Source organism: Polypterus senegalus, chromosome 7 (assembly GCF_016835505.1).
Source record: "Polypterus senegalus isolate Bchr_013 chromosome 7, ASM1683550v1, whole genome shotgun sequence".
Taxonomy (NCBI): domain Eukaryota; kingdom Metazoa; phylum Chordata; class Cladistia; order Polypteriformes; family Polypteridae; genus Polypterus; species Polypterus senegalus.
The window spans coordinates 16794678-16818910 of record NC_053160.1 but is presented as its reverse complement, the minus strand read 5'-3'; the positions used below and the strand labels follow the sequence as shown (position 1 = coordinate 16818910).

The 24233-nt window shown below is 41.0% G+C and overlaps 1 protein-coding gene across 4 annotated transcripts in view; it reads left to right on the top strand.

Moving 5' to 3' along the window:
• Positions 1 to 12821, top strand: part of LOC120532350 (sodium/potassium/calcium exchanger 2-like) — a 335842-nt gene extending 323021 nt beyond the window's left edge. For 3 of the 4 annotated variants that reach the window (XM_039758257.1, XM_039758259.1, XM_039758256.1), the window contains 3 exons: positions 1428 to 1517; positions 5689 to 5855; positions 12307 to 12821. In XM_039758257.1, coding sequence (XP_039614191.1) covers positions 1428 to 1517; positions 5689 to 5855; positions 12307 to 12556 — 507 coding nt within the window. In that variant the 3' untranslated portion in view covers positions 12557 to 12821. The remainder of the gene's footprint in view (positions 1 to 1427; positions 1518 to 5688; positions 5856 to 12306) is intronic. The other variant, XM_039758258.1, reaches the window with a different exon arrangement.
• Positions 12822 to 24233: the final 11412 nt, after the last annotated feature.

Here is a 24233-nt window from a genome sequence, read left to right as displayed (position 1 = left end):
CTAAAGCCATTATGACAAGAGGATTTGTTTAAACAGAACTTCATGTACTTTCCCCATTGTCTGTATTCCTGCCCAATTTTTTGATCTTTACCATAAAGACATTGTGGCCACTAGGGGGAGTTGCAGCACCCCAAAGCCCAGACACAGTCTACCAGACACAAAGTAAAAGGTTTATTTACACAAAATACCTTGTACAAAGGTTTCAAAGATGACATAAAGCAACAGAAGTATTCTCTCCGTCTGTTCTCTTCCACTCCCTCTCAGCGAGTGTTGTCCTCATCCACCTGATGTCTCCTTTATCTTGGACCCGAGAGTACTTCTAATGCTAGGGTATAGCCCGATGGAAGTATTTCCGGGTCAATCAGAAGCCCCGTAATGTAGGAATTGTGAATCCCATCAGCTACCCCCTGGCGGCCCTCACGGCACCCAACAGGGCTGTTCTGTGGGACTACAAATCCCAGCATGCCCTATGGGCATCCATATGGGAATGTTAACGCAAGGAGGCCTCCATCTGTTGTATTGGGGGAGAAATTAGTCAGCAGTGCTCTTCTCCACCGGTCCTTCTATTGTAATGGCCTTCCTCCCAGTTAAGGATTCTTGTTCAACCCTGGTTGGGATTCCAGAACCCTGCATGCTGTTCATTACAACACACATGGGGAAATAAGAAAAAGGCCTTGAAATTGGGGGGGGTGCATGTATAAAAATGTCTATCTTTTCTAAACAGCTCATACAATTTTTTTGTTAAACATCTTGAAATAAAGCTGAAAATTCACACTTCTATCATATCTTGATTGCTTTGTTTCCAATACATTGTGGTGGCGAACAGAGCCAAAATGATGAAAATGGTGTCACTGTCCATAAAGCTATGGACCTGTCTGTACGTGAATCTCCAGGCTCTCCCAATAAATTTTTACTTATAAGTTTTTCTTCGTGCAAAGAGCCGTAGACCTCATTGCATAAATGACCAAGCAGTGTGTTGCAGAGTAGCACTTTAGGGATCTTCACGTCTCAACATGGTGTTATTTTGGACAATCTAGTAGAACAGGCTGCGGTGGGCTGGCGCTCTGCCCCAGGTTTGTGTCCTGCCTTGTGCCCTGTGATGGCTGGGATTGGCTCCAGCAGACCCTCGTGACCCTGTAGTTAGGATATAGCGGGCTGGATAATGGATGGATGAATATTAGAACAGGATGGAGGAGCGTGTTGTGCTGAATGGCCTGTTTTCATCACAGTTGCTCTATTGTTACTTTATCTTGTTTAAGGTAAAAGATTGGACGTGATTTGCGCTGACGTCTGACTTTACCTTAACAAAAGCTCAAATTTCAATCAGGGTAAATAGCTATGCACATTTTGCACAGTACGTATTCAACACCATCCATCCTTGATGAATTAGTGTCATTTTACATGCGATTTTTTGCTTTATATTTCAGACTTCTAAGAGGTTCTTCCCTTTGACGTTTCTTGGCTCCATCTGCTGGATCGCCTGTTTCTCATACCTTATGGTCTGGTGGGCACATCAGGTAAAAAAAATCTTAGTAAGCTTCTGGCATTATATTGAAATGTTGCTAAGGTCCTACTGGTCCTTCATTACAAATCGCTATGACTTGTGTTTTATACGTCACTGCTCCAGAACAAACAAGGTCCCTGTGAGACAGTTTGTCCACATTTCATGTAAACCACTAAAATATAATAAAGAGGTGAGCGGTCTTTATTAGACTTGCATGTTTGTGGACTTAAAGAAAGCGTATGATGGGGAACCAAGAGGAGAGTTCTGGAACTGTATGAGGAAGTAGGGAGTAGCAGAAAAGTGAGAGTGGTGCAGGATCAGTATGAGGACAGTCTGATGGCAGTAGGAATGACAGCCTGGTTCAAGGTGAGAGTGACATTCAGAAGTGAAATTTGCTGAAATTCACTATAGGATGCTGGCTTGTGCAGATCAGTAAGCTGTTTACGTACCCATCTTCTGCAAAATCATTATGCACTACGACTTGTACAGATCCATAGCTGATATCCAAATGTGCAGCAACAGCGGAGTAACGTAATCTGTTGGTCTTCTCTGATGAAGGCATTGGCCATGTCACTGTGGGCTTATGTTGATGTTTGAGCAGATCGAGCTTCATTGGTACTTCCTGCTTTTTAACCTTCCTGCCCATTCATAAAGTTTTTGTTGCGTCATGCTGTTTTAACATCTGTACATCCTTCAGTGAATTTCAGCAGATTTCACTTCCTCTGCCCAAAGAAATCTCACTGTAGCGTATTATTCAACGATAGGGTTTATTTGACCTTGGCTTCAACTAGACTCTGTGCATATTTAAATTACCCACAAGCCCTTGCGTCAGCGTCTTATCAGTTGCGGTTACCACATAATTTTCAAATTGCCTTTACTTTTTGATGTAGCCCTTAATAAGACACATTCGATATTCTTATTGCATAGCCTGCTCATGGGCAGATTTCCCTTTCACTTGAGCTTAACTTTTCAGAACGGTATCTCTACTTTTATTCAAGAGCACTATTTTTGCGTTTCAAATTTCAATTTTTCACATGAGTGAAAAACTAAAGTATGATGGAACAGCAGTTTAAACAAGTTTTTGTAATGGTGGCCTTCTATTTAACCCATCAGACTAACACTTTGACTATGGTGACAGAGTCGTTGTTATCTTAATCTTATTTTACAGCTCCATAAACATATACCGTTTTTACTCGTGTACCACGCACCCTCGTGTAAGAGAGAGAGAGAGAGAGATAGAGAGAGCGAGAGAGAGAGAGAGAGAGAGAGAGAGAGTGTAAGAGAGAGAGAGAGAGAGAGAGAGAGAGCGAGAGAGAGAGAGAGAGAGAAGAGAGAGAGAGAGAGAGAGAGAGAGAGAGAGAGAGAGAGAGAGAGAGAGCGAGAGAGAGAGCAAGAGAGAGAGATAGAGAGAGAGAGAGAGAGAGCGAGCCCAAGCAGAAGAAGTAAACATTACAGAATTACATTTCCTCATGTATGACGCGCACCTGATTTTTCTAATGCTAATTTTCAGGAAAATTGTGCGCATGGTACACGCGTAAATACGGTAAATTAAATTTTGGTCCCTGAAATAAAATGACTAGTCAAATATAATCACAAAATTCAATGAGATCCGAGATTAATAATTAGTTTTACTATTTACCTATAATTCCTGCTTATGGTATTGTGGTCTATGTATGCAAAGAATGCAGTATCACCATCCAATCAATGCACATTGTCAAGAGTTTGTCCAGGAAGAGACTGACTTTGGAGACATTGTAGCGCAGCAGAAGTAAATGCAAAGAGTGTAATCAGTCAAGTGAACAACACAGGATGATATTTGCAGAGTTTTAACGTAATATTTACTGTAAGCCAACTTGAGAGATCCTTATAATGTACTTTGAAATCCATCGGCCATTAGCAATGCATTCAAAGCCTAGAGTTGCGGTCCTGTTGCTGTGCTGATGTTTAAATTTCACTTTGCCATATTTGTGTTTGCAATGCTACACCAGTTTAGGGATTATTATTTTTATAATTGTTGGATTACTATTTATGTTGTAGCCTATAATTTTATGACCTCCCACCAATGTTTATGACAAGCTGGCACCCATGTGTATGTTAGTAATTATAATAATAGTGATCCTTTACATTTATATAGCTCTTTTCTCACTAATCAAAACACTTAGACCAGGGAGAACCACTCCAAACACCACTAATGTGTGGCATACACCTAAATGATGTGACGTCAGCCATTTTTGTGCCAGTACTACAACAACAACATTTATTTCTATAGCACATTTTCATACAAAAAAATGTAGCTCAAAGTGCTTTACATAATGAAGAATAGAAAAATAAAAGACACAGTAAGAAAATCAAATAAGTCAACTTTAATTAACATAGAATAAGAGTAAGGTCCGATGGCCAGGGTGGACAGAAAAAACAAAAAAAAACTCCAGATGGCTGGAGAAAAAAAATTAAATCTGCGGGGGCTCCAGGCCATGAGACCACCCAGTCCCCTCTGGGCATTCTACCTAACATAAATGAAACAGTCCTCTTTGGATTTAGGGTTCTCACGGAAGGGCTTGATGATGATGATGGTCACGTAGACTTCTGCCTTTTAATCTGTCCATCAATGTTGGAGCATCATGATGCTTTGAGTAGGTGGTGGTAGCGCAGGCCACCACCACAAAGAAACCGGAAAAAGAAACAGAAGAGAGAGTAGGGGTCAGTACAGATTTTAGAGCCATCATGAATAGTTGTTATGATGAATTGAACATACAGAGTATCAGGATTTAATTAAAATGAAGTTATGAGAAGGCCATGTTACAGTAATGTGTTTTCAGCAGTGTTTTAAAGTGCTCTACTGTATCAGCCTGGTGAATTCCTATTGGCAGGCTATTCCAGATTTTAGGTACATAACAGCAGAAGGCCGCCCGCCTCACCACTTCTTTTAAGTTTAGCTTTTGGAACTGTAAAGAGACACTCATTTGAGGATCTAAGGTTACGATTTGGAATGTAAGGTGTCAGACATTCCGATATATAAGATGGAGCGAGATTATTTAAGGCTTTATAAACCATAAGCAGAATTTACACTCACCACACATTAGCTGTTAGGTGGTGAAGTGGTGTGAGAGAGTTAGCCAATTAGAGACAGGGGATAATAAGGGACCAGAATGACTAGGCCGTGGTGGGCAATTTAGCCAAGAAATTGGGATACACCCTGCTCTTTATGATGGATATCCAGGGATCTTTATGACCACAGAGAGTTAGGACTTTGGTTTTATGTCTCATTTGAAGAATGGCACCATTTTTACAGCACAGCATCCCCTTCACTGCACTGGGGCATTGGGATCCACAGTCAGACCACGGGGTAACTCCCCCCATGCTGGCCTCACCAACACCTCTTTCAGCAGCAACCCAAGCTTTTTCCTAGATGGTCTCCCATCCAAGTACTGGCTGGACCTGAACATGGTTAGTTTCAGGTAGATCACCTGTTCCGAAGTGCATGTGGTATGTTAACTTAGAACATGATGGTATGTTAACTTAGAACTAACAACTATAGCATTTTTTAAGACCTTTACAAGAAAATTAAGTGCCCGATTGTGTTTTTGGATATCAAGCACCATTGCTTAAAATGGCTTGGCCACAGAATGGACCAGAACCGTATACCTAAGGTTACTTTAAGTTGAACAAACAAGGTTGGCCTAAAAGAACCTAGCAGTGAGCTCTGATAAATAATCTAAAGGAGATGGACCTAACATGGGGGTGAAGAAGAACACGTAGCTCAAGACAGGACCAGATGGAGGCAAATTGTAAACGCCTTTCTGCATGAAGAGGACTAATCTAATCTAAACTTTAAAATGAGTTCTTAAAGCAGAATATAGGAACACAGATGGTAGCTGGCTAAGTGTGGATCACACAGGGAACCATAGACACATGGAATAAGTTACCAAGCAGGGTGGTGGAGAGTGATACATTGAGGACCATCAAAACTTGATTTGATTGTGTTGAGGTTAACCAATCTGTTGGGCCAAATGGCCTGTTTTGGTCAAAATTATTCTAATGGTATAAACACAACTTTTCTTGGTCTCAATAATGTTAACTTTTGGAGCAGTATTTCTCTATGGAGACTCAAAGCCCAAACTTGTAATTACTAAAGACTCTTTCTGTTATTCACTATTTATTCAAATTATTTGCTCATTTTTCAGGTTGGGGAGACCATTGGGATTACTGAAGAGATAATGGGATTGACTATTTTAGCAGCTGGCACCTCGATTCCTGACCTGATCACAAGCGTCATAGTGGCCCGAAAGGGACTTGGAGACATGGCTGTGTCCAGTTCAGTCGGTAGCAATATTTTCGACATCACTGTCGGGTAAGAACTCTGCTGCACAAGTAGAACCAAGTGTGGTTTTAATAATGAAGCAAAGCCCTTCTTTTGTCAGATTCCTGAGTTACTGTCCATTTCTCGATCGTTTAGTAACTTTAATATGTTAGTTTTGCTGACTTCATTAAATGCCGCCTCAGAATATATCACATATTATGCCCAACACTTGATATTTAAGGCACATGCAATAGTCAGAGGAAGCCCAGGATTCACTTCTCCCTGCCTATAGAATCCATTTTTGGTACTAGCTCTGATTATTATGGGATTGAGAGGACTGCAGCAGTAACAAGCTCAAAACAAAAGCAACTTTGATTGGACGCAGGTCAAACACTGGGTATGGTGACACGACCATATCAAGCCAACTAACGTGGCAAGATCTGAGGATTTGACACGTGCAGATTTCAGTTGTGAATCTATTCATTGTCACCATATAAATATTTTTTTTTCTATTTATTAAATTTTTGCATCACAACCTTGTATTGTTCTTTTTCATCACAGGCACCACCATGCATGGTGGTCATGATGCACATTGCCGTTCACATGATAAATTATGTCATCCCACTCTACCTAAAGGGTGGACCAGATCTAATTATGCAGATCCAGATCATCTGGATGACTTTGATTTATGCGGGGACGATTCCAGTTCGACGTAAAAACGGTTCTTCATGTCGTCAGTTCGCACACTTCTCGATGATCCGGGATTTTTCGGGTGATTTTCTATGTAATAAACTTAATAAGTTATAGCGTAATGAAAATTGCATAATTAGATCTGGACCATCCTATATATAAGGCGGCAGCGTGCTATTCTCATCATCCAAGTTTCTGGATATTATGATCAATCTCTATGGTCATTGCAACCAAGGTGTCATTTGGTAGTCATAGAAAGCTTCAAAGAGTGCCATTGCTGTGGGCATAGGCAGCCCTGTTGAAGCAGATTAGGCAGCACGGGCACCCTCAGTCCCAAAGAAGGCACTCGGAGTCTCAGGGCAGGCATCAGAATCAAGCTTTATTGCACGGCGCACATACAGACTCCACATCAGTAACAACAACTGATGTAGCTCAAAGTGCTTTACAAGATGAAGAAAGAAAAAAAGAAAAAAATCTAAAAATTAGACAATACTAATTAACAAAGAATAACGTAAGGTCCAATGGCCAGGAAGGCCAAAACAAACTAAAAAAAACTCCAGACGGCTGGAGGAAAAAACAAAATCTGCAGGGGGCTCTGAGACCACGAGACCACCCAGCCACCACTAGGCATTCTACCTACCATAAATGATCTCAATCAGTCCTCATGGTTTTCAGGCTTCACGTGTAAGAATTAGATGATGATGGTCATGTGGACATCTGGCCTTCGATCCATCAATGTAAGGACTACATGGTGGGTGGTGGTGGAGCAGATCGCCACCACAGAAAGCCAAGAAGAGAACAGCAGAGAAAGTAAGGCTTAGTACGGATGATTTGAGCAATTAGCGAATATGGTGATCTTGTATTTTTCCATCCATCCATCCATCCATTTTCCAACCTAATATCCTAACTACAGGGTCACAGGGGTCTGCTGGAGACAATTACAGCCAACATGGGGCGCAAGGCAGGAAACAAACCCCAGGCAGGATGCCAGCCCACCGCAGGGCACACACTATGGACAATTTAGGATCACCAATGCACCTAACCTGCATGTGTTTGGACTTTGGGAGGAAACCCACGCAGACACGGGGGACCCGGGAAGCAAACCCAGGTCTCCTAACTGCGAGGCAGCAGCGCTACCCACTGCGCCACCGTGCCGCCCATCTTGTATTTATTACAATTCTTATCAAAAGTTTCACCTCAATCAATTTCACTCAACACTCCTCTCTGACTCCAATTTCCTGCGGTCTTGGTTGTACCTCTTATTAATTCCACCATTTTTTCCAAGCTTAATGAACATGACACTCCATCTTATCCTTATGGGCCAGAGGTCTGGGCAGCAGTATCTCTAAGACAATGGCGCTGTGTCTTACAGAGCACACTTTCCTTGGCTTCTCATCACCTGTCCAGGCAGGCAGAGGCCTGGCCACTGCAAGTGAAAGCAAGCGGCCTATCTAACTTTCTCTCATGGTTAAAGTCTCAGTGGCTGCACTTCTTAAAACAATGGCCTGTTTAGCCCTCTCAAAGTACACAGTGTCCTTGACTGACGTTTTTAAGCTTAGCAGCAAGATAATGGTAGTTTGCAGCTACAAAGAGAAAAATAATAAAATATGCAGGCACAGGCTTTTTTATAATTTATCCCTTACTGTACTAGCATCTGCAGTGGGTTGGCACCCTGCCCAGGGTTTGTTTCCTGCCTTGCGCCCTGTGTTGGCTGGGATTGGCTCCAGCAGACTGCCCGTTACCCTGTAGTTAGGATATAGCAGGTTGGATAATGGATGGATGTACTAGCATGCATTAGGATATAGTACTTATTTTCATATATGCTTATGATTCTCTTTGAATATGGAAATCATCAACTTTAAGAATATACTTTTCCATACCCCATCACCTAAAGACTACAGATGAGTGGCACTAACATCTCACATCATGAAGACCTTTGACAGGCTAGTCCTGGACTACTGTATATGAGCCCTCTTGTGGTAGACCACCTGGACTCACAGCTGTTTGCCCCTCAGACAAAGATGGGAGTTGAGGATCTGCTCCACAAAGGTGGACAAAGCTGGCAGCACTGTGAGGATTCTGGTTTTCTTCATTTCTCCAGTGCTTTCCATACCATCTAGCCATCTCTGTTCAGGGGTAAACTCAGAGATATGCAGGTGGATGATGGCCTATCTGTCAGGCAGACCACAGTTTGTGAGACTCAAGGACTGTGTGAGCACCACAAGAGACAGGCCGGTCTGCTTTACTCTTCACTCTGTACACCTCAGACTATAAATGTAACAGCAGGTCATGTCACTTTCAGAAATTCTCAGATGATTCTGCACTAATAATGGGGTGCATTGACAAGGTGGGTGATACAGAAGAGAGGAGTCAGGGGGAGAACTTTGTTTCTTGGTGCAAAGAGAACTGTCTACAACTTAACATCGGCAAAACCAAGGAACTGCTTTTTGACTTTCACTACACCAAATAGCCTCCATGTTGGGTCACAGTTCAAGGAGTGGATGAAGAGGGGGTGCACTGCTACAAGTATTTGGGGGTCCACATCAAGGAAAGGTTGGACTGGTCTTTCATAATGATATAAGAAAAGGCAGAGCAGGCTCTTTATCCTTAGGAGACTGTGTTCCTTTAAAGTGGGAAGTGACATCCTTCACATCTTCTGTAACTCTATGATGGCCAGTGTGATTTTCTACATTGTGGTGTTGTGAGCTGGTAACATCACTTCAAGAGCAGCCCATCGAATTAAGAAGAGCAGACTCAGTTATGGAACACACACTGGAACCCCTGGAGGTCGGAGCAAAGGATAGAATTAAAACAAAACTGAGTACCGTTATGAACAATGCTGTACATGAATTATTTAAGGCATTGTTGAGTGTATGTATAGCAGCTTGTGAAGGCAGATGCATGATGGAGATTACAGTGAGGTGGGCCCTGGCTGGTATGCCTTGGTAATAGAAGGATCGGGGAAGAAAACAGGCACAGGACATTACGTTCCCTGGAGTGCCAGGTGGCATCCCCGCTGGGTTGCTACAGCACCCTGGATTAGCACAGGGCACACTAGGACTTGGAGTTTGTGAGCTCCAGGAACCAGGAGCCTGTAGCAGGGTTTAACTGGGAATCTTGTGGAGATAAAGCAGCCATCCACAAATTCTATGGATTGTGTGAACAAAAAGAGGAGGTTTTCACTTCACATGCGAACTACCTGTGATTAAAACAGTTAATTTATTGACATCGTAGTGAAATGGCCGGGTAGTGTTCATGATGGCCATATTTTCACAAGTTCCATGTTGAACGCACAACTGAAAAAACAAATGGCTATGGACTAATCTAAATGACATTCCCTTTGTTATCTATGCCTGTTTCGTGCATTTGCATGTGAATGGAGATTTTTTAAAAATGTTGCGCATGTGAATGTGATTTTTTTTTAAAAAACAAAGGAGGAGAACTCCCGTTTTAAAAAATTCCTGGGTACGTGTGGATGAGGCCTTAGATGCTTACACTTGGGGGCCACCTGTTGTAAAAGTTACTTGCAGATTTTGCAATGAAATTCTGAAGACTTCTTTTCGTATCCAAAGATTTTGCTGAGACGGCCAGTTCTGGCCAAGTTAGCAATCGTTTGGAATCTACGCCACTTGTTGATGAACTTCCTCACAGTGGAATGATTGATTTCAAATAATTGGGCGACCTCTTTAAATCCTCTGCAAGAATCCTAAGTCTTCACAGGCTCCTTTTTGAGGGCCTTAGAGAGCTTTATTGACCTTGGCTTGATGACACCACACACGTCAGTAACAAAGAGACCACCCAACCCTTGATATATGTGGTTTAAAACAGACAAGTTATGCCTGCAAACTTCCTAAGGAGCTTCAGATCATTGCCACCTCATCTGGAACACCTCGTTCTATGGATTTTAAGCAGTAGGAGTTGTGGACACCATTGGGTGCTCCAGCTCTCCAAACACCCAACACAAGGAGGCATGGACCTAAGTTAAAAGCATAAAGAGTCTTTTATTGTGGAAAACTCTTCTTTTTAAGCGTTTTCCACCACTATTGCCACAAGAACAATAAAGCACTGCTATAATACACTCTTGGTCTTCTTTCTCTCAGTCGCTCTTCCACTGCCTCCTCCACTCCACCTGGTGAGGTTTGTCCACCTTCCACCCAACACTGGCTTGTCCTTGTGAGGCAGGCAGTTCCTTTTATGTAATCTCGGGGAGTGCTTCTGGTGACATAACAGGCTCCTCTGGCAGCCCCCAGGGTTTCTCAACATGGCCATCCCCTGGGTCTACAATACCCAGCATGCCTTGTGGGCACCCATGCAGAGATCCAAGCCTAGGCACGTTGCCATCTAACATTCCGGAGGACATAATGCCCCATGCATGTTCTCTCCAAAGGACGTCCTGGCCATCCTTCACAGAGTGCACTTATTATTTTCCACATGACAAATCTACATACAGTGATCCCTCGCTATATCGCGCTTCAACTTTCGTGGCTTCACTCCATCGCAGATTTTATATGTAAGCATATCTAAATATATATCATGGATATTTCGCTGGTTCGCTGATTTCTGCAGACAATGGGTCTTTTAATTTATGGTACATGCTTCCTCAGTTGGTTTGCCCAGTTGATTTCATACAAAGGATGCTATTGGTGGATGACTGAGAAGCTACCCAATCAGAGCACGGATTATGTAACTACTCAATGAGATACGATATGCTTCCTGCGCGGTGCCTCACATACTTAAAAGCCCGAACAGCACCTATTGATTTTTGATTGTTTGCTTTTCTCTCTCTCTCTCTCTCTGACATTCTCTGCTCCTGACGGAGGGGCTGTTCACACACACGGACTCTCCTCTAAATAATGCTGAAAGACTACCTTCACATTGCTCCCTCTCTTGCAGCTGCTTTGTCGGGTGGTGCTTTGCATACTTAAAAGCCCGAACAGCACCTATTGATTTTTGATTGTTTGCTTTTCTCTCTCTCTCTCTCTCTCTCTCTCTCTCTCATTGTCTGCTCCTGACGCGCACTCCTTTGAAGAGGAAGATATGTTTGCATTCTTTTAATTGTGAGACGGAACTGTCATCTCTGTCTTGTCATGGAAAACAGTTTCAACTTTTGAAAAAGAGACAAATGTTTGTTTGCAGTGTTTTAAAGTCCCTGTCTCTACATCCTCCTGTGTTTCTGTACAAATCTGTGACCCAAGCGTGACAATATATAAAAATAACAATATAAACGTATGGTTTTTACTTTGCGGATTTTCACCTTTCGCGGGGGGTTCTGGAATGCAACCCCCGCAATCGAGGAGGGATCTCTATATTTGTTAACTTACAGTCGTGGCCAAAAGTTTGGAGAATGACACAAGTATTGATTTTCATAAAGATTGCTGCTTCATTGTTTTTAAATCTTTTTGTCAGATGCTTCTATGATATACTGAAGTAGAATTACAAGCATTTCATAAGTTTCAAAGGCTTTTATTGACAATTAGAGTAAGTTTATTTAAAGAGTCAGTATTTGCAATATTTGTGTCATTCTCCGAACTTTTGGCCACGACTGTAGATTATGAGAATGAATACCTCATGTCCATTTTATGTGTCATTTGTTCGAGTATATCTCCTTTATCTGTAGGAATTGTTTGAATGAAAATCTAATGTTTGCCTGTTCAAGTATATTGTAAAAGTCACTAGTTTCCATGGGGTGTACTTACTTTTTCACAGGAGTGTACATTGATGCATAGGGGACTTTAGTCACCCTTGTGATTGCAGCAAATTTTATAGAAACTTTCACTAACCGACTCATCTTTGTGTTTCGCCCTCCCCACAGACTCCCACTACCATGGCTCCTCTATTCCATCATCAACGTATTTGCTCCCGTGCACGTTAGCAGCAACGGCCTGTTCTGCGCCATTGTGCTCCTCTTCCTCATGCTGCTCTTTGTCATCATGTCCATCGCTCTTTGTAAGTGGAGAATGAGCAAAGCCCTGGGATTAACCATGTTCCTGCTCTACTTTGTTTTCCTCGTTGTCAGCGTCTTGCTGGAAGACAAGGTTCTTGTGTGCCCCGTGTCAATCTGAACAGCCCAGCTCAGCGGCACCTTTGAATTTTTGGGTGGGTGGGGAGGGAAAAAAAAAAGTTTGCTGTTTGCGGGGATGGGTTCAGAAATTACTGCAGAACAATGGAATATACTGTAGATGGCTGATGATCCGAGAGCAGGTGGTCTTTTTACGTTCTCCTCCTGCTGTTGGGCCTTGCTAATGTGTGCATATGGGATTTGTTCCAAAGTGAGCGACTGCAAGAAATGGACAACGTCTGGACCTGTTTGAAGGAAAAAAAAAAAAAGATTTTATTAAAAAAAAAAATAATGCAGACAATCGACTAAAAAACACGGATTGAAATGGCTCAAGGGTTTGAGCGGATTAACTTTCATTGAAGCAATCGATTTCCATGCAGTGTGCAATTGGTGAATGGAACTTAACGGTATTTCAGCATGGTGGTTTTTAAAGAGATTAACAACGTACCACAATTAGCATATATATTCATCTTCACGGCCATTAAAGGCACGTGGGAACATTACTTATATAAAGACTCCTTAGTGAAGAGCAAATAAAGCACTGTGACCAAGCGGACTGTTCCTTATGTCATCATCCATTCTGTAACACGAAGCAGACGGTGTCTCTTATTAAAGGGAACAATCGTCTCACCAAGTCTTGGAAAGAAGAGAACTTGCAAACCACGACAAGCTTCAGCTAGAACATGTGTGCAATCCTGAAGAGGACGCTTCTTCCAATCTGCAACACATACACACAGACAGACACGCACACACATGCATTTCAATGATTTATTTTTGAAGTGAGTAGTATTACAGGTGAGAGGTGTCTGTTCATTTATTTATATAATTATGCATCTCTTTTCATGGAATTTAAAATAAATATTTGTCTACGAGGGGGAGGGGGACAGCAGTCTTCAACGTAAATTATAATATTTTTAAAGCGAGTTCTTACGAAAGCAACAACTTCCTTACTTCATTGTTTGTTTCTGTAGATGGACTGACTTGTTGGTTGTTCTCTTTGCTTCGTTTCTGCTGGAGATGAATACTCTTCATTTTTGTACAGACAGCATGATGCACTCATAACCCTCCTGTTCTTCAACCTTCCATGCTTCTCTTAGGAAAAAATGTTAATAAGGAGTTGTGGTTTTCTATAGTTAATGCAATCTTAATACTACATGTGTTAAAAAATGACAAAAAGCAATACTTAGTATGCAATGAGCCATCATACCTTTTTTTATTGTATAAACCATAAAGTACATGCAGCATGTTGGTAATAATAAGGTGACACACTGCTAATAAAGTCAAGTGGCTTTACTGAAATCCCACTTCTAACACCAATATATCAGATTCATTCCAGGCCTGCCGCTGACCCGTCCCTCCAGAATTCAAACATTAAATATCTCTCTCGTGCGGCCCATTAGCAGAGTGGAAAACATGGAAGATTCCTGAGATAGAAGAAGATTTCTGTAGCCGAGTGAACCTGTGGCTGCAACATAACAGCAGTCAATTGCTACAGAGTCACTACTTAACATTGTTAAAGTGTAGATAACAAAAAAAGATTCATACTCATTTGTCATATTAACAATGCTAGGGTGGTTTAGATTGATCTGTTTGTCTATCGTTGCTATACACTGTTTTCCATACTCAATACTTTCATTCTCGACAAGGTATTGTGGGGTTTAGGGGCAGGTCCTATATATATATATATATATATATATATATATATATATATATATATATATATATATATATAAACTGCTCAAAAATTAAAGGAACACTTTGAAAACACATCAGATCTCAATGGGAAAAAGAAATCCTCCTGGATATCTATACTGATATAGACTGGGTAATGTGTTAGGAGCGAAAGGATGCCACATCGTTTGATGGAAATGAAAATGATCAACCTACAGAGCCCTGAATTCAAAGACGCCCAAAAATCAGAGTGAAAAAATTATGTGGCAGGCTAGTCCATTTTGCCAAAATTTAATTGCAGCAACTCAAATTGTACGCAGCACTTTGTATGGCCCCTGTGTTCTTGTATACATGCCTGACAACATCGGTGCATGCTTCTAATGAGATGACAGATGGTGTTGTGGGGATCTCCTCCCAGATCTGGACCAGGGCATCACTGAGCTCCTGGACAGTCTGAGGTGCAACCTGGTGGCATTGGATGGACCAAAACATAATGTCCCAGAGGTGTTCTATTGGATTTAGGTCAGGAAAGTGTGGTGGCCAGTCAATGGTATCAATTCCTTCATCCTCCAGGAACTGCCTGCATACTCTCACCACATGAGGCCAGGAATTGTCATGCACCAGGAGCCACTGTACCAGCATAGGGTCTGACAATGGGTCCAAGGATTTCATCCTGATACCTAATGGCAGCCAAGGTGCCTTTGTCAAGCCTGTAGCGGTCTGTGTGACCCTCCATGGATATGCCTCCCCAGACAATCATTAACCCACCACCAAACTGCTCATGCTGAATGATGTTACAGGCAGCATAATGTTCTCCATGGCTTCTCCAGACCCTTTCACTTCTGTCACGTGCTCAGGGTGAACCTGCTCTCATCTGTAAAAGCACAGGGCACCAGTGGTGCATCTGCCAATTCTGGTATTCTATGGCGAATGCCAATCGAGCTGCATGCTGCTGGGCAGTGAGCTCAGGGCCCATTAGAGGACATGGGGCCCTTGGGTCACCCTCATGAAGTCTTTCTGGTTGTTTGGTCAGAGACATTCACACCAGTGGCCTGCTGGAGGTCATTTTGTAGGGCTCTGGCAGTGCTCATCCTGTTCCTCCTTGCCCAAAGGAGCAGATACTGGTCCTGCTGATGGGTTATGGACCTTCTATGGCCCTCTCCAGCTCTCCTAGAGTAACTGCTTGTCTCCTAGAATCTCCTCCATGCCCTTGAGACTGTGCAGGGAGACACAGCAAACCTTCTGGCAATGACACGTATTGATGTGCCATCCTGGAGAAGTTGGACTACCTGTGCAACCTCTGTAGGGTCCAGGTATCGCCTCATGCTACCAGTAGTGACACTGACTGTAGCCAAATGCAAAACTAGTGAAGAAACAGTCAGAAAAGATGAGGAGGGAAAAATGTCAGTGGCCTCCACCTGTTAAACCATTCCTGTTTTGGGGTCATCTCATTGTTGCCCCTCTAGTGCATCTGTTGTTAATTTCATTAACACCACAGCAGCTGAAACTGATTAACAACCCCTCTGCTACTTAACTGACCAGATTAATATCCCATAAGTTTCATTGACTTTATGCTATACTCTGATTAAAAGTGTTCCTTTAATTCTTTTGAGCAGTATATATATATATATATATATATATATATATATATATATATATATATATATATATATATATATATATATATATATATATATATTTGCAGCTGAAGATCCACAAAGGGAGAAAATGAATCACGTATCAAATGTAGGTCTTTATTACTGAGCTTTCAACCCCTGCCAGGTGTCTTCATCAGAGGATAATGTTTAAACTTACAAGAATCAAAGGCAATATATAGAAAAATTATGTGGAGGGGTTGGGGGTGGTGGTGGCAAAGTCAGTGTGGTCGAGGGGGGGTATTGGGTTTAAAGTCTTGTTTCTTATGAATATGTTCTTCTTAAGTTTGCATATGCTGGATTCATGTTCAAGTGTCTGTTGATGGCACAGGAATAAAGACCTACTTTTGATATGTGATTCATTTTCTCCCTTTGTGGATCTCCAGCTGCAAATATGCAAACCGTATCACAGACCTTCTCTTCCACACACACACACACATATATATATATACAGGGTGAGTCAAAACTATGTTAACATTAATGGTACTGCTATGTATATGCTTATATACAATTTCTGTGGACAATTTATGTGCCACTTATGGTACATGTGGTTGAACATGATGGTGAACAGGTTGAGCCATTCCTGTAAATCATCTTGCAAATATCAGGTATATTTTGTGAATAAATTGTTTACACCATTTAAATGTTAGCATAATTTTGACTCACCCTGTGTGTATATATATATATATATATATATATATATATATATATATATATATATATATATATATATATATATATATTTCTGTACACTATATGTATTTGTACACATATACTGTACATACTGTATACCTTTATATATTTCTATAGATATTTAATATATACTGTGGGCAGATAAGACTAGACAGGATAAAGGGTTGGGGGTCCATAGCAAATGACCCATTTAATGTTTTCTTATAGAAAAAAAAATGCTTAAGGGAAGCATCACTTTATTGGTTGATGTGATGTCTTAACAATCGTTAAGGGAACACTGAAGGACAGAGACTGTCTCCTTTAGTTGCAGAGTCTGGAATGAATCAATTTCTTAAATAGTCAGCAAGGCAGAAGAGGTGGGACTTCTGTGATGCAAGAGGAAATGACATCACAGCTCTTGCTTGTAGTTATTGTCATTTCTAAAGGCAAAGAGGAAACAGATGTTAACAACTGCATCACTCCACTTTTCTTACTCCAATTCCTACCTTTTTATGGCCTTCCAAATGCCCCCTAGGGCTCTTGTCTCTCTCTCTCCCTCTAAATATATATATATACCTGTATATATAGGGCATAGGTATAGAATCGGTGTGTAATGGTTAGCCCTATTGCCTCACGTTTCTGGGGTCCCAGGTATATGCATATAATTTTACACACATGCATACAGAGTATGTATATATATATATATATATAATATATATGCATATATATACTGTATATATATATACTTTATATATATATACTTTATATATATATATATGGTACAAATAGTACATAGATAGATAGATAGATAGATAGATAGATAGATAGATAGATAGATAGATAGATAGATATACACGCACACAAACATACACACTATATATATATATATATTTAAATATCTATAGAAACATACAGAACTACTAATTTTGGAGTTTTGAATTTTGCTTCATGAACGCATCTGTTCACCCTCAGCAGAAATCAGTTTCAGCGAGCAGCATATGCTACTATTGTAGATTTTGTATTATTAAGCTTCATTTTTATTAACCCTTCATCTTTAAGATAGCTATTTACATGACTTCATTTTTTTATAATATGCAATTTTTTCTAGTATTAACTTTAAGACATTTGAATATAGAGTGAAAGCCTCCATGATTTGCTCTTCGTGTCCTCCAGATGGCGGTCAGCTCACAGATCACGAGGAGGGTTCGGGACACACTCTGTGCACTTTGCTCTAAACAGTCCAATGAGATTTATGTACAAAACTGCAATGGTGCCGTACTGATGTTTAAAAGTGTACAAATGATTCCTGTTTCACCCGTAGACTTGTAGGCTTAATCTTTCATTTTTATATAGCACCTTCATAGTAAGCACTTCTCAAAGCATTTTGTGAAGCAACTGAAAACACTTTTAGAAAAGAAGAGAGACATTACAATACAGTCAATTAAAGTAGATGTACAAAAAGTATATTAAAAATGTAAAACTGTCTTTAGCTGATAATGATAATAATAATAACTGCAGTAAACGGGACAATTTATTTTTCTAAAAGACAAATGAGTGTTTCTTGATTGAAGCCCCCTGCTTATACAGGGAGTTGTGTAGTGAGCGGCTCTGCCTCAAAATGTCGGTGCTCACATGCTGATGTAGAATCCTGACAGAACCTGAGCAGATCGCTTTTGTTTAGGAACTGCAGACAGACTTTGTCCATTCTGTTCAAGTTCTACATCACACCAAAATAAAAAAAATTAAAAAAAATTGCTTATTTTAGAGATCTGTGGTCACCATGCAAAGGCACTTTACCATTGAGGAATATTTCGGACAGAATAAAATTAAAAAATCAATATGCGAATAAATAAATGTATGGTCAAATGTGACAATGAGAGAATAAATACACAATATGTGAGCATAAATAATGAAATGTGTTGGGAAGTATATTTCTTGTTGCTTATTTATTTATTTACTTATTTCATTGACACTGCATGCAGCATGAAATACTTTTTGAAATGAAAATTTTTCATTTTGCTTTTCAGTTAAAAATGTAATGCATTTTATTACTATTAACGTTTGTAATGTGCCATCTGATAGAATGACAACTGCAATGCATTTTATTACTGCAAATGTTTGTGATGCACCATCTGTTGGAATGACAGAGACATAGAAACCAGATGGACACACCCACACACACTCATCCTTTTATTAAGGTGGATTGATGCTCACACATCATTGTGTTTTTTAGTAATTGTCACACTTCTTAATATATTTATTTATGGGTTTTTACTTATTTATTTTTATGAAATATCCTCTGCACTTTAGAAGTATTTAACTCTTTTTACAGCTGGCTTACAGGCAGGTCAGATAATTTGTTCAGGACCACCCGATGAGGTAGAGCTGGAGGCTGACCTGACTTATAGATGAACTTCTTAACCTCTCAGTCCCACTGCATGCCCATTAAATTAATAATAAATAGAATGCTACCGAGATCCATTTGTGTGTTCAGATAACTTTATGAATGCAGAGGCGCGTTGGTAGCTAAGCGGTGCTCCATACATTACTGCAAGAAGTTCATGTCATGCAGCTTGCAAGAGTAACTAGACTGAGAAGTTAATATTTGTATTATATAGCGCCTTCCATCATGAGCACTATCGTAAAAGTACCATTTAAAGGCCAATATGACAAGATAAGTGTTAAAATGTTCAAACCGTTTTCTCCACAATGATGGGCAGTGGTTACGTTTACTGCAATATCTGAAATTTCTTTCTGAGGAGGAAAAAAGGCACCACGTCTAAAACGAGCACTTTGTCGGCCTAGCGTGACCACCATCTCGGATTCCTGACACTAATTTGTAAATAGAGGATTGAATTCTGTGGGTAGATTCCTAATGCATCCATTGCACTCTAATTCCTGTTGTGTTTGTCTGATATTTCTCTTCCATGAGATATAAATATATACAGAAATATATGATATATAATCAATTGTATACTTGAATAATATGAAATGGTATTTCTTCATGTAAAAAATAAAAAACAAAGTATGTAATAAACTAATAAATTATCAAAGTAATAAAAGAACCTAAAAAACTGTTCTTGGGGTGCCCAAGTCTTCTGTCTATGTTATTTCACTCTAAAGCAGTGCCAAGATGGTGGACTGCCCATTGGCACATTGTCAAGCCATCTTACTCTGTCACACATGCGGGGCCAGAGGGGCCCCATCCAGGTTCCTCCCAGGTATGTAATCCCACCGGGGGCCAAGAGGGGGCGCTGCTGCTAACTGTGCCATCTTCTTTTGCCTCCACCCAGTGAGGTCACCTGACTCCACCCCTTCCGGTCCCAGAACCATAAAAGACCAACCAATCTGGAAGGAGGCGTCACTTGTTGACGAGAGAGCAAGAGAGACGCAGAACAAAGCCTTTAAAGCATTGTGTTTGTTTGTATTCATGCCATTGGACGCTGATTCATTTACACTTTGCAAATAAACGGGGAAAGCCGTGTGGGCATCTCCAACATTTATCTTGGGTTTCAACAGTTTATTCCCTCGGATGACCACAACTTGTAACGCTTATCCACTCTGGATGGTCCGCCAACTTCTTTTGTTACAAGCACCACAAACTGTGCCAGCTGCACATATTCAAACCCTGTCATTCCTATCACATGTTGTTATGTTGCAGCCTCATTTAAATTTGTTTTTTCCCACATCAAGCAATACCTACGGTGGCCCTGAAGGGCAAGTGACCAAAAATGTAAAGGTGTGCTGCGCACAGTTAAACAAGGAGACGTGCACACTTAAGGTGAGTTGCACATTCAAACGAGGTGACACGCAGAATTAAATGTGGTGCCACATAATTAAACAAGGAGACGCACAATTAAACAAGGAACGGGCACATTCAAACGAGGTGACACGCAGAATTAAATGTGGTGCCGCACAAAATTACAGATGACGTGCTCACAATCAGATGGGTGATGACTAGTAAAAGTGTACGAAAAGGGTACTTTTTTTTTACATTTTTTGTCACTTGCCCTTCTGTGCCACCGTACAATACTCAACCCCTCAGAATGACAGAGCAAAAACAGGATTTTAGGAGTTTTTGCAAATTAATAAAAATAAAAAGCTGAACTATCACATTGACATGAGTATTGTGACCTTGTCCTCAGTTCTTTGTTGAAGCGCCTTTGGTAGCGATTATGGCCGGGAGTCTTCTTGAGTGTGACATGATAAGTTTTGTACCTCTGGATTTGGGGATATTCTTCCATTGTTCTCGGCAGATCTTCTTAAGTCCTATCAGGTTTGGATGGAGACTGTCAGTGGATATCTCTTTGCTCTCTTTATGTTCGATTGGGCTCAAGTCTGAGCTCTGGATGGGACCCTCAAGGACCCTAAAGACACTCTTAAGTTGTCTCTGCTTTGTGCTTAGTGTTATTGTCCTGTTGGAAGGTGAACCTTAATCCTACTAAAACTCAACGATTACACTGATACAAGTGATCAGAACCTTCGCTCTGACACTTGTCTCAGGTGCATCCCATTTTATTGACCACCATTGAGATGGTTTCCACACCTGTCCACCTGTGTTTAATTCAATTGATCGGACATGATCAGGAAAAGCACACACCTGTCTGTAGAAGGTCTAAGAGTTGAGCAAAAATCAAACTATGAAGTGGACGGAATTGCCTGCAGAGTTTAGTGAAAGGATTGTGTCAAGGAAAAAAATCTGAAGAAGCCTACAAAAACATGTCTGCAGAACTGAAGGCAAGAGCACAGTGGCATAGGAGTTTGGAGTTACCACCACTCTTCCTAGAACTGGCCACTCGGTCAAATGGAACAATTGGGGAAGAAGGGGTTGACTAGGGCAGTCAACCAAGAAGCAGTGAGCTCCAGAGAACTTGTGTGAAGATGGGAGAAACTTCTAGAAGAACAACCACCAACGCTCCACCAATCTGGGCTTATTGCAGAGTAGCTAGACGACACATGAAAGCCCACTTGGAGTTTGCAAAAAAACCCACCTAAGGCACTCTCAGTCTATGAGAAACAAAATTCTTTGGTTTGATGAGACCAAGATTGACCTGTTTGTCCTCAATTCTAAGGGTCACGTCTGGAGGAAACTGGGCACTGCTCATCACCTGTGCAATATCATTCCAACAGTGAAGTATGGTGGTGATAGCATCATACTGTGAGGTCGTATTTCAGTGGCAATGACTGAGAAACTAAACAGAGTTGACCTTCTGTGATGGAGCCAGGGGCATCAGCAAGCCCCAAACCCCCAAATACAAACACACAGTGAGTCCCATAAGGTGTACTTTTGGTTTTCAGACCTTCCATCGTGTATTCAAACTTCATATTTTTACTTCCTACGTGTAATACTATTCATTTACTGACATTAAATTTCATCCGTCACAAATCTGTCCAAGCCCATATGCTCTTCGGGTCCACCCGTGTTGATTCAACGGATTCTCGATTATCTGCCAATTCACTTATCTTGGTATCATTTGCAAACTTAACCTGCTGGTTACTTCTATTCCTAACTAAATCATTTATATGTATTAAAGAGAGCAGTGGGCCTAGCATTGACCCCTACTGGACACCACTCTTAACATTAGCCAATTCTGAGGAGGTTCCTCACACCATAACCCACCACCATCTTGGTTTCATTGCGTTATTGTCTGTTCTTGGACTGCTGTTGAATTAGAGTTTAGTGAAGTTCAAATGTTTGGACAGGCCTGACCAAATCACATTTTGTTGAAACTGGAGGTAAAAAGTCATAAATACCACAAAGTCAAACCATGGATTTTTATGAGAATGTTACTGAGAGTTCTGTTTGTCCATTCAGTCGAGTACGACTCTTGTCCACTCTATAGATCAATGCTCTCCACGTCGTCTGACCTCTCATGGTTTCTGTCAGTTCTGCTATGTTCAGTCCAGTATCTTTCTTGATGGTATCTAGCCAGCACGTTCTTGATCGGCCTCTTCCTCTTTTGCCACTGACCATTCCTAGGATGACATCTTTCTCAAGTGACCTACTCCATATCATGTTGTAAAGCTAGGAGAACTTTTGCTTTGTTATCTTGGCTTTCAGTGAGAATTTTGGTTTGATCCGTTTCTGAACTGCTTGGTTCGTTATTTTGGATGTCTATGGAATGCGTAACAGACGTCTCCAGCACCACAGCTCAAACAGCATCAATCCTTCGCCTGTCTGCCTTTCTCAGCGTCCAGCTTTCACAGTCATATGTTCGCACTGGCCGATCTGCATTTCGTTGATATGCTGATGTCTTTGCTCATCCATATGTTGTTCATACTGACCTCTGCATTCCTTCCAAGTGCCAGTCGTCTCTTGATCTTAGGGGTTCAGTCGCCATTGCGATCAATTTTAGAGCCCAGAACGATGAACTCTTCAACCACTTTGTTGATTTTGAAATTGACGCTCACATTTTTTGCTGTGCTCCTGATCTTTGTTTTCTCGATATTCATGCAACCTTCTCACATTCTTCTTTGACTTTCATGATCAGATGTTCGAGACCCTTCTTGTTTTCAGCCAGCAAGGTAGTATCGTCAGTGTAACGGAGGTTGTTGATGTTTCTGTCACCTATTTTCATGCCAATCTTCAACTCATCCAGGCCTGTTCGCCACATGAAAACATCTACGTGCAGTATGTTTCGAAAACTGCTGGTGACAGGATCCATCCATCCTTCCTGAACCTTGAATCTTGATCTTGTTAATGTGCAGTTACAATCGATCTGGTGGACTAAACAAAAATATTTAAGATTAAATGTAGTGTTTCCAAAAGTCTGGGCGCCCTTTCGGTGGTATGGTCTCAGAACTCCATAGTTTGTTAGTCTGGTCTTGTTGAGCTCATTAGGTTCTTGCCCTGGTCAAGAAATGTCCAGTTTGGGTAGCCAGTATTTGGTAAGACCTCCTTTGGCATAACCCTCAGCTTGCAAACGTTTCTTGAAGCCAGCTACAAGTCTTTGAATTCTTGCTTTGGACATTTGTCCCCAGTCTTCCTTGAAGAATGTGAGATGTTTTTTGGGCTGTCATGCATGCACAGCATGTTTAAGATCTACTGTAGGAGACAGCGTGATTTATGGAGCCCACCCAGGGATGCCATAATAATTCTGGATGGGAGGAGAGATTTAACTCAGATAATCAATTATTAGTTTTGCTTTTGCAATGCTGGTAATTAATTAAACAATTCGGTAAGGCTCCTACTTTACTCTCCTTACCTTTCTCTGGTGTACGAGGTGGTGGTCTCTGGCCATTAGACTTATTTCAAGGTAACTGAAACACACTTGTTTCAAGAAACAGAATATTGACAAACTCAAGGATTGCAGAAATACAATAACTGGATAAACAGGTCAATTTCCGTTAGAACGAAGTGCTCAGGATTCAAAAAACAATTTGTTCTAACAGGGATTTCGTTATAACAGAATTTGCACATACCGTGGTCTTTCAGCACACACAGTTGACAAGGCTGACTGCGGAAACGTGAAACTCGACGGCGACATCTTTATTTCTTTTTGCCAGCTCCATTGGCTATGAAAAATTCCAACATTATTCCGCACAATAAATCGATGCCGTCACTGCCAGTTGAAAACCATATGGAATCCTAGGGTTTGCTCCCCTCGTTGTCCAGTCAGTATTATTAGACTTCAAGGTTATACAGGGGGTTCGTTAGTCAGGGGGGTTTCCCTTATTATCTGA